The 11204-nt window shown below is 36.3% G+C and overlaps 1 protein-coding gene across 1 annotated transcript in view; it reads right to left on the reverse strand.

Annotated features, from left to right (window-relative positions):
• MYCBP2 (MYC binding protein 2, E3 ubiquitin protein ligase) overlaps positions 1–11204 on the reverse strand; it is a 377715-nt gene that overhangs the window by 261797 nt on the left and 104714 nt on the right. Inside the window, exons 8-11 of the mRNA XM_006887864.1 lie at positions 8681–8777; positions 4552–4625; positions 3354–3492; positions 1107–1183 (exon numbers count right to left, since the gene is read on the reverse strand). Of these exons, the coding sequence (XP_006887926.1) occupies positions 1107–1183; positions 3354–3492; positions 4552–4625; positions 8681–8777 (387 nt within the window). The remainder of the gene's footprint in view (positions 1–1106; positions 1184–3353; positions 3493–4551; positions 4626–8680; positions 8778–11204) is intronic.

Raw genomic sequence — 11204 nt, forward strand, 5'->3', positions numbered from 1 at the left:
TCTGTACATTTACAGGTGCAGACATTTTTTTGTTTGTTTGTTTTTTTAGGTGCAGAAATTTGTAACACACAAACTAGTTATAAAAATAAGTACAAAATGTAAATTTAAGCCAACTAAAATATTATGAGATCTAATGGCTTAGTGGATCTTTGCAGCCAATCCAAAAGCAGGTCCTCAAACCCACCAGCTACTCCACAAGATGGGCAGTCTTTTCTCATGAGATTTACTGTCTCTGAAAACTCAGTGAAGGGTCAGCTATTGGTTGATTCTCACTTAACAGTACATCTTGTTGCTGTTGGTATTATGTGCCATCAACTCATTTGCGACTCACAGTGACCCTATGTACAACAGCCCTGAAAATCGCTCTATCCTGTGCCAACTTTACTGTTTCTGACACACCTCTGCTCATTACCCCAGTCACTGAATCAATCCAGCTTCTCTTTCTTTGTCCTTCCACCCTTCCAAGGATGATGTCCTTCTCCAATGACTGGTCTCCCTCCTTACAACATGCCCAATGTATGTCAGATGAAGCCTCAGAATCCTTACTTCCAAGGAGCAGCATAACCACAAAAATATACAAAAAGCAGCATAATTAAAAGAATATATTTATAAAAATATAACATTTTGTAGTTTAAAAAGACTTAAATATATCAATTCCATTACATACTATTTTATTAATAAAATTTTACCTTAAGAAAAAATAACTTTAAAACATAAAAATAAGAGAACATTATATAATAAAATATTTTCAAAACATTATTTAAACTTATGAACTATGTGAACTAATACGTTAACAATATTACTTCTCGTTGTTATGTGCCGCCAAGTCGCCTGTGACTCATAGTGACCCTATGTACAACAGCCCTAAACCCTGCTCTATCCTGAGCCAATCTCACTGTCTCTGACACACCTACCATAACCCTAGTCACTGAATCAACACATCTCATCGAGTGTCTTCCTCTCTTGCTGTCCATCCACCATCCCAAGCATGACATCCCTCTCCAAGGACTGGTCCTGCCTTGCAACAAGTCCTAAGTATGTCAGACGAAGCTTCAGAATTATTTCTTAGAGAAGAAAATATTAATTTTATCATAAAAGTAATTTACCTTTCCATTTGCTGTTTTCATTAATGCAAACTCCCGTCCTGCGCCAAGAACTGCTGACTCTTCATCAAATCCTGTGCCTAAAGACAAAAAGATCATTAAATGCTATTATATTTTTGGTATGAATAATGTGCAGTCAAAGATGCATTATTTTAAGTGATTAAAAAGTCCATCAATTAATATAACTCAAAAATAAGGATGGCAAAATCTATGTCATGTGCCTGGTTGCAAAAATAAACAAATAATAACTATAATGAATATACTACTTCAAGAAAAGAGTTAACACAAGTTTCATAAGACCACAAAACCATGTTTTTTAAAATATAAATAAAAATCTTAAAATTTTACTAATAGCAGTATTTCTGGAATGAATAGATGAGTTAATAAATTTTATTTGCACATCTACTGAGCAGCACTCTTGTTGTTGTGTGCCACCAAATTGGAACCAACCCACAGCTGTCCCTCCAGTGGGTTTTCAGAGGCAGTAAATCACATAGGATTGTCCATCCATCTCCCACCAAGCAGCTGGTGGAATCAAACTGATTGTCTTTGGGAATGCAGTGCAGCTTCTTACTACTAGGCCACCAGAGCTCCTTAATAAATAGCATTGCTGTTGTTGTTGTTGTGTGCCATCAAGTCAGAACCAATCCAAAGCTAACCCTCCAGTTGATTTTCAGAGACAGTAAATCATAAGGGAGGAGACTGCTCATCCTTTACCCACAGAACAGCTCGTGGATTTGAACTAGGTGCCTTCTGGACGGATGTCTCCACTAAAAAGCACTAGGCAGTATGAGCTTCATATCTTATTTAACTTAAATACCACAACTAAATTGCTTATTCACAAGTGAGCAAAATATAAAGCTTAATAATCTTAGTCCAGAAACACAATAGGTTTGACAACTTAAACAATATCAAGTAACTATTTAAACTAAGGCTTTTCATCTACTCTATTTTCATACAGAACATTTTGTGCAGCTAGTCTGTGAACTAAATGTACACAAACACACATATGGGAGGGCTGGTAGCCTAGTGGTAAAAGGTGCAGTGGCCACCTCAAAGGCATGCACCAGCTGCTCTGCAGAAGAATTACGGGCAATCTTAGGTGAGGTTTAGAGCCTCAAAAACCCGCAGACGGTCAGCGGAGTGCGATCTGACTCAATGGCACATAACAACAACATACACACAGTCTTATTCGGTTTTCAAAAATTTTATTTGTAAAACCACAGACGAACAATTCATGATTTTGTAAAATTATTCTAATTATTAATGACTTTATGAGTTTTCATATTTAAATTTATAGTTTTTAAAATTTCTTGATCTTAATTTAAATGCTTACACTGAGGGAATTACTAAAGTACTATAAACCCGAAATATTCCAACTAAAGCATTAATGTCAATGCTGAATTTTCACAAAGAATAGTAAAAGAGGTGGGTGTTATACAGAACTCTACCAGGTACAGAATGGTATTATGAAGTCTGATGTAGCATGAGCCAATACAAATTAAGACCTCTGTGGGAGTTAGACTAACTAAAAGAGTTAATACACAAGCCCAAGAAATGCTCTGTCTTCTTGAATCTCTAAATCCAAAGGAAATATTTTGAATCAGTTTCTTGGGACAATTGTCATATTCATAATTAACAGGCTCATTCTATGTTATTTTAAAAATCTGTTTAATGAAAGCTTTATGTTTGAATAAGCAAATTATATGCAATTTCAGCAATATTTAAATAGACGTTTCCAAACTTTTAAATAAATGTGAAAAGGCATATAACATAATATGTCTACTGTGATGTCACTCCATAATTAAATCTACTTTTCTTTACCACTGTTTTTTGTTTTACACCATTGAGTTGAAACTGACTCACAGCCAGTAGATTTTCAAAAGATACAAAATGCATAGGAGAAAATTTTGTAGCAGTCTCCCACTGAGCAGTTGGTGGATTTGAACCACATGCCTTTGGAATGGCAACACAACTCCTTATCACTAGGCCACCAGAGCTCCAGGCAAGATGAAAATGGCAAATTATTAGTCAATTCCTTAAAATAGCATTTAAATACACTGTTTACAGAACTTTATTTTCTAGGTTCTTATACATACTAGCTCATGATTGTGCTTTATCATAACAGACATTAAAATAGTTTCTGTAAAATAATCTACACTGCAGAAAACACCAACGCTAGTTATTTTTTAAAAGAATGAAGGAGCTGGAAATTAAAAAGTGAGGCAAAGGCTTATTTTGACATCTTACTTATAATATGCAAGTCTTTCTCCAGATCAAATAGTGAGATACCACAGGCATGTAAGCATTTTCTGGCCAGTTTAAGCTGTAATTCTTGTTGTAACACAGGTTCAGTGCTTGTGGCAAATATTCTGACAACAAAACCATCCTAAAAGAAATAAAATATTCACAGTTACATTGCATAAAAAATTTTTTTACGCTCTAGATTGTAACATGAAGTTTTGGTGATGCAGTGGCTACGCACTTTTCGGCTAACAAAAACTGGCCAGTTTAAATAGCTACTCCAGAGGAATAACTCTTGCTTCTATAAGGAATGTTGTTGTGTGCCACTGAGTCAGAACTGACCTACAGCTGACCCTCCAGAGGGTTTTCAGAAGCTGTATATGGCACAGGAGGAGATGGCTCATTTTTTTCCCACGAAGCAGATGGTGGATTCAAACTGTATGCCTTTGGGATTGCAGTGCAGAATCTTACCACTCGGCCACCAGCACTCCCTTTACATAAAGAATACAGCCTTGGAAATCAAATGGGGCAATTTTAATCAGCCCTATATGACTGCTATAAGAAATAAACTTAATAGCAATGGAGTTGGATATTGTATATGTAATAAAGCTTAATTAACTTAAAACTGAAATTGCCAATGGTTTCACTTGAATCCACTATCAACATCCTTAGTAACAGAAGTGAAGAAATCAAAAGATGTATTGGGAATGCTCTCCAGAGTAATGTGGAGCAAAGATGCCAATTTAGAGACTAAGGTGTATCTGGCCTAAACCATGGTCTTTTTGATTACTTGCTGTGCATCTGAAAGCTGAACAATGAATAAGAATGACAGAAGAAAATTCATGTGTTTGAGTTGTGGTGGTAGAGAGGAGTGCTGAAGAAAATGTGACCACAATGCTCTTTGGAGACAAGGAGAGTGAAACTTTGTATCACATATTTTTGGCACGCTGCTAGGCAGGACTACTGCTTGGATATGGACTTTAAAGTCTGCAGAGTCAATTTAAGAGAGGAAAATCCTGGACAAGGTGACAGGAACAATGGGCGCAAGTATACTGGAGGTGGTAAGGATGTTGCAGGCTAGGGCAGAGTTCAGACCCATTGTTCACCCAGTCACAGTTGACTCGCAGCACTTAAAAACTGCAGCAAATAATTTAAGAGAAAGGAGTTCTACTTAAACTAGTCACTCATGGTTCAGGGTACTTACATCTCTTGAGGCAGCTATCTGATTAATATATTCTCCATCAGTGAATAAAATATTTTGACCTTCAGTGTGACAATCTGTGTAGAAAGAAGAAAAAAAGAATTACATTACAATAAACAAAGACTTTATAAAATGACTTTACTCCTCTGTTGAAGTCAGAATGAGCGCTCTCCACGCAATAAGGACAAACTTCAACTAAAAGGGAGACTGCACTTTTTAATAAAAAAATTGCAAAAAAGTAGATGCTAAGTAATTCAATTTAAAGTACTTATTACATTTTTATACTGAGATTTATACTTTCTTCCACATTCAAAGACATGAGATATCACCTAGTTTAAAAATGAATTAGTATTGACTAAAATCTGGTAGCAAACATGCACCATGATGACAAACTACATTGTTTATTATCAATTCAATACAATCACATGCGATGTAGGCACCACTCTACCCTCAAACATACAGCACAGTAATTAGTGTCACAGAAAAATACAGATATACCTACAGCTCTCTCTCTGAGTTCTACAGTGTCCAACTACAGATATACCTTGCTTTAGAAATTAGATGGAATTGAAACTAAAAGCTCCTCTTTATTTTCCATCATATACAGTATTTTTAAATGATCACTGTTTGTAGAACAGATAAATCTATGCATATGTTTCTTTTTTTTTAGAAAGTGGTCCTGTACCTTGATGAGAATGACTTTTTATGTCAATAAGGGAGCTATACCTCTGTGGAACAGTACACTACATACTTGGGGGGAAAAAGTAACACAAAGGCTCAAATGTAGCAAGGGATACCTGTATTACAGAAGGACTGCTGAAACATGTGTTAGTGATTGCTACTAAGTAACATGGAACTACAAACTAAATTTAACATTTAAGTACATACTACATCCTTTAGGAAAAAAAATGTTTAGCAAGCAAATATAAAAGCACACACATTTCCCAAAATAACTGCAGAGAACTAGGATGAATCTCTCTATTAATCACAATACCCAAAGAAATCAAGTTACTATTTACACCTGAATCAATGAAATATAAAATTCTGTTTCCAGAATGCATTAATGGAAACCCCCACCCAAATAAAATTATTTTTTATCTTTGCCCAGGAGCTTCATACTAGCATACTTCCTTATTAAAAATATGCAAAACACAGGCAGGCCCTTACCAAATAGAGAATTGAGTGATCACAAACTGGAAATAGAAACTGGGAGACAAGGCCCACTGGAAGCCCAAGAGACTTGGTAATCAAAGAGAGGAGAAATCGAAAGAAAGAGTTCCTAGTCCACTGTACAGAATATAAAGAGGCACAAGAAAGATGCTTCTCAAGCTTTAAGCAGTAAGATTTTAAACTAAAAAGCAAAGAAGAAAAACTCATTATAATTTCAGATAAATGCAAGGGTGAGGGGTGAAGCGGCGCAAGAAGAGTAGCAAAAACCTCTATGTTTGAAGCAACCGATCACCAGACATGGAGAATAAATGACACAACAATACAATATGAAAGATATGCTGAAAAATAAAGGATAAAATGACAATTAACAAACAAACACACAAAAAAAGAGTACAGTTTATAAGTTCAGCAGTACTAAGCTAAAAATAATGTATTGGTAAACCTGACTGTAAAACAAGTTGGAAAACAAAGCTCAGGGAACTACTTGACTTTTGTTAATTTTAAACATAATATTCACTTTCATCTCTAAACTTAGCAATTGACCATTTTATGATCTTGTGGTCCTTCTTGAAAGGAATCCTGGAGCAGATTTGTCCCTATCGAGAGAGAGAGAGAAAATGCTCCTGTAGAAAATATGGTCCACATCAAAGAGCAGGGAAAATGATGGACTTCTCTTTCAAGGCTTGAGGCCGAGTCTTCCTAACACATGACTGAAAAAGATTTTCTCTTTATCCTTCATGTAAGATGGCATCTTCAGGAAAATTCTAGGCAATGTCTGTCAGTTTGAAGGTACACAACTCCTCCCAAAGTTTAATTCATTCTTCTCCAAGAACACGGTATATATTTATAAAACACACAATTTAAAGACAAACATACATTTCTTAAAGTTGCATTTCATATGTGAAATGAGGCAGAGAAACTGACATTGACTAACAAGTCATTTTTTCACACTGGACTAAATACAGCAGCTTAACACATAAATATGATCTTATCATGCATAATCTCATTAATGATCAAAGTTTCTCATCAGAATTAAATTCTTCATATTATTCGTTCACTTCAGGCGGCAGTGAGGGAGATTTGTCTTTTAACAAAAGTTTTTTCTTCTATAAGTTTGTTTTAAAATGTTTAAATAAGGACACAGTAGTAGGAATGTTTATTACAGTGTATTTTATATAATAAAAAACTAGAACTCCATTTCAACATATTAAAATAGAATATCTTTTCTAACATTAAAATAATATTTAGATGATGAATGCATAGTAGATAATGAATATTATCTAAATATATTTAGAATACTAAGTGAAAGGACTATTGTGTACTGTAGCTTTCTAAAAAGTATTTAGAATATGATCATAATATACACACACAAATAAAGGATAAAGAAAGAATAATCATTAATAGGTTAACTGTGATTTATATATATATATATATAGAACCACGTGGGTTACAAGCGGTTCTGATTTATTTTCTTTTGCTTATAAGGATTTTCTATAATGAACTTAACTCTTTATGTGTTTTAGGGAGCTCTGGTGACCGAAGGGCAAAAAAGTTGCCCTACAATCCTGAAGGCACATGGTCCCAGGCCACTAGCTGCTCCACAGAAGAAGGATGAGCAATCTCCTCCTGTGCAATTAACTGCCTCTGAAAACCCACTGGAAAGTAAGCTATGGGTCTGTTCTGACTTTATAGTACCCAACAATAACAACAACATATGTGTATTGCTCTCTCTATACTTTTCTTTTAATGTTTTAAATAATCCTTAGAGGGACATCATGCTTGGGAGGGTGGAGGGACAGCGCAGGAGGGAAAGACCCTCTATGAGGTGGACTGATTCAGTGACTGGGGTAATCGGGATAGGTGTGTCAGAGACAGTGCAACTGGCACAGAATAGAGCAGAGTTTAGGGCTGTTGTACATGGGGTCGTTATGAGTTGCAGGTGACTCGACGACACATAACAACAACAACAACAACATTAATATTAGGACCCTAGACATGGACTTGGACTTGTGATTGAAAAACTGTATAGAGAGATCTGAAAACAGCCACTTAGAAATTAGCTTAATTTATTTGTTTTCTAAAGCTGCTCTATATGTTAAAAGAAACAAAGTGATATTTCCTTAATATGGTATCATGTAAACTAATTTGCAAATACATAGCACTATTCATAAATGTATGATTGAGGTATAAAGAAAAATTCAATAGTAACATGCAACCTGGGAGCAATTATCTTTCTCAATGTGCTCTTCAGAGTAGTGATTCTCAATCATCTCCTGATGGTCTAATGCTTATAGTATTGCCGCTTATCTTAAAATTACTCAAATATGTATTAAACATTCAGCATTTTAATACACACAAACCACTTTTTAAAAGCAAATTCAAAGATCTTACAAAGGAAAACATTTTATGATCTTTCCAGTATTCCACAAAATTAGAGATAGACTATCCCAACTTAAATGGCAGTGATTAAAACTAAAATAATAACTGAGGCAAAATGAGGATCAAGGTTCTTTATCAAAGTTTTATTAAAAAGGATACGTACATTTTATAAAACTCTTGACAGAATCATAAAACGCTGTCTTGAAAATAGTTCAAGAATAAAGAAAAAATTGCAATGTGGTTTGTTTGTAACAAAAATTATCCATTCACAGGAGAATTTTTTTAATAAGAGCAAGGAAATACCATCATCCCACTAACACAGTAGTTAAGATAATTGATAGCAGGGATGGAAAAATTAAGTTGCAAATGAGTAAGATTTTGAAAATAATTGTTAAAATATTTTGCTCTATGTCTGACACCTACATGCACTACTTTTACAGAGATTATAAAACATTTTGCATGTCAAGATTTTTGAACTATTTGTAAGCAAGCACTATTTCCTGCCAATCATTCTTTATAGGTCTAAATGCCTAACATGCACATCTCTTAAAACTGCTTGTGAATGACCAATGAAATAACGTACCTGGTAACACCACAGTACCGTCCTGTTCCAATGTTTCAGGGCTTATTCTTATGGCTGTCATGCTGTGGTTACTCACATCTCTATACAATAAATAACCCTGACAACAATAAAAAAAAAATCCTTCGGTTAAAATATTTTCCCCATTATTAATTTAGCAACTACAACAGCCATACAAGTCCAAGTTACAGTTTTTGAGGTCTGATGAGATGTAAACATTGATGTATAATAATGAAAATTAGAAATATAAGAACACGGGTATACTTTAGTAGAGAGTTCTGGTGGCCTAGTGGCAAGAACCTGCTCTAAAATCCCAAAGGCACGCAGTTTGAATCTACCAGCTGCTCAGCAGAAGGATGGGTCATCACCTCCATGTGATTAACTGCCTCTGAAAAGCCACCGGAGGGTCAGCGATGAGTCAGTTCGACTCAATGGTATGCAACAATAACAGAATGCTTCAATAAAAAAAAGATGTTGTTGTTGTTGTTATGTGCCGTCGAGTTGCCTGCGACTCATAGCGACCCTATGTACAACAGCCCTAAACTCCGCTCTGTCCTGTGCCAATCGCACTGTCTCTGACACTCCCATCCCAATTATCCCAGTCACTGAATCAATCCACCTCATAGAGGGCCTTCCTCTCCTGCGCCGTCCCTCCACCCTCCCAAGCATGATGTCCCTCTCTAAGGACCGGTCTCTCCTCACAACATGTCCAAAGTAAGTTAGACGGAGCCTCAGAATCCTTGCCTTCAAGGAGCCACCAGGTTTAACCCTCTTCAGGACAAATCTGTTTGTTTTCCTAGCAGTCCATGGTATTTTCAATACTCTTCTCCAGCGCCACAGCTCAAAGGCATCAATTCTCCTTCTATCCTCCCTGGTCATTGTCCAACTCTCTGATGCATAACAGGTGATTGCCAAGACCATGGTCTGTATCAGACGCACCTTAGTCTCCAGAGAGACACCACTGCTCTTCAGCACTTTGGAGAGGTCCCTAACAGCAGACTTTCCCATGGCAATGCGCCTTTTAATTCCCTGGCTGCTGGTGCCAAGACTGTTGACTATGGAGCCAAGCAAACTAAAGCTGTGTACAATCTCAATCTCTTCACCATCCATCCCGATGCTGCCAATTGGTCCAGTGGTGAGAATCTTTGTCTTCTTGACATTGAGCCTCAATCCATATTGTAGGCTGCAGTCCTTGACACTCTGCAGCAGGCGCTTCAGGTCCTCCTCAGTTTCAGCAAGCAGGGTTGTGTCATCCGCATAACGCAGATTGTTGATAATTCGTCCACCAATCTTGACCCCACATTTCTCCTCATAGAGCCCAGCCTCCCGGTAATCTGTTCTGCATATAGGTTGAAAAGGTATGGAGATAGGATGCATCCCTGGCGTATGCCCTTCCCAATTTTGAACAATGCAGTGTTCCCTTGCAATATTTATGAATAAATTTAATTTATTTATCATACCCTCAGTTACATTCTAAATAGTAGACTGGGACACTGGTGGCTTAGCAGTAAAGCTGAGTTGCCAACCTGAAGACAGCTGGTTCAAATCCACCAGCTGTTCCACAGGAGGAAGGTGGGCAATTCCCCCTCATGTGATTTAAAGACTAAAGACCTACAATAGGGTGAGCTATGCGTACTCAATGGTACATTAACAATAACACAGGACAAGATAAAACATTTTGTTTAAAATTACTGTCAAGAAAATAACAAAAATGATCATGATTACTTTAACAAATACCTTCAGGAAAAAAGGAACAAAAAATTTAAGTGGTCATTTCAAAATGAATAAATAGTGACTTTAGACAAACTGATATATTACTGGACCTATTTCTGTAACATTAGTTTATGCTTTATTTTTGAAGACAAATACTGTATAAGACCATTAGTTTAGAACAAGTATGAGGATCTGGGGTCAGGGTGTTAATCATAAAGACACATAATTAGATGGGTTTGAGGGGTGGGTAAAGGAAAGGGGAAAGATCCAATGTGAAAAACAATGTATATGAACTTTGTTAGTAAACCAGTATAAAATGGGAAAAAAAATCCACCATCAAAAACCAAAAATAATTTAAGAAAATATGAGTAGCAAATAAATACTTATGAAACACAAATAAAAGAGGTTTAATTTTTAAAAACTACCAGAGTGATGATGCTACTATCTAAAATTATTTTATAATCTCTATCACTTGACAGCATTGGAATATCTGCCATGTAATTATTATTTCTGAGTTGGTAAAATCCTACCAAATTTCTTTTGTAATATCATGCTGCCAACAGTTCCGTAAGATGATCAAATCAAGTGCATAGGGAAGTAGTCTTCAATTTTCTAGATTTTGCCTCTTGTTGTTGTTGTTGTTATGTGCCGTCGAGTCATTTGCGACTCATAGCGACCCTATGCACAACAGCCCTAAACCCTGCTCTATCCTGAGCCAACCACATTGCCTCTGACACACCCATCCCGATTACCCCAGGCACCGAATCGATCCATCTCATAGAGGGTCTTCCCCTCCTGCGCTGTCCCTCCACCC

This window comes from Elephantulus edwardii, unplaced genomic scaffold, assembly GCF_000299155.1.
Source record: "Elephantulus edwardii isolate Elephantulus edwardi_28Jun2011 unplaced genomic scaffold, EleEdw1.0 scaffold00062, whole genome shotgun sequence".
Taxonomy (NCBI): Eukaryota; Metazoa; Chordata; class Mammalia; order Macroscelidea; family Macroscelididae; genus Elephantulus; species Elephantulus edwardii.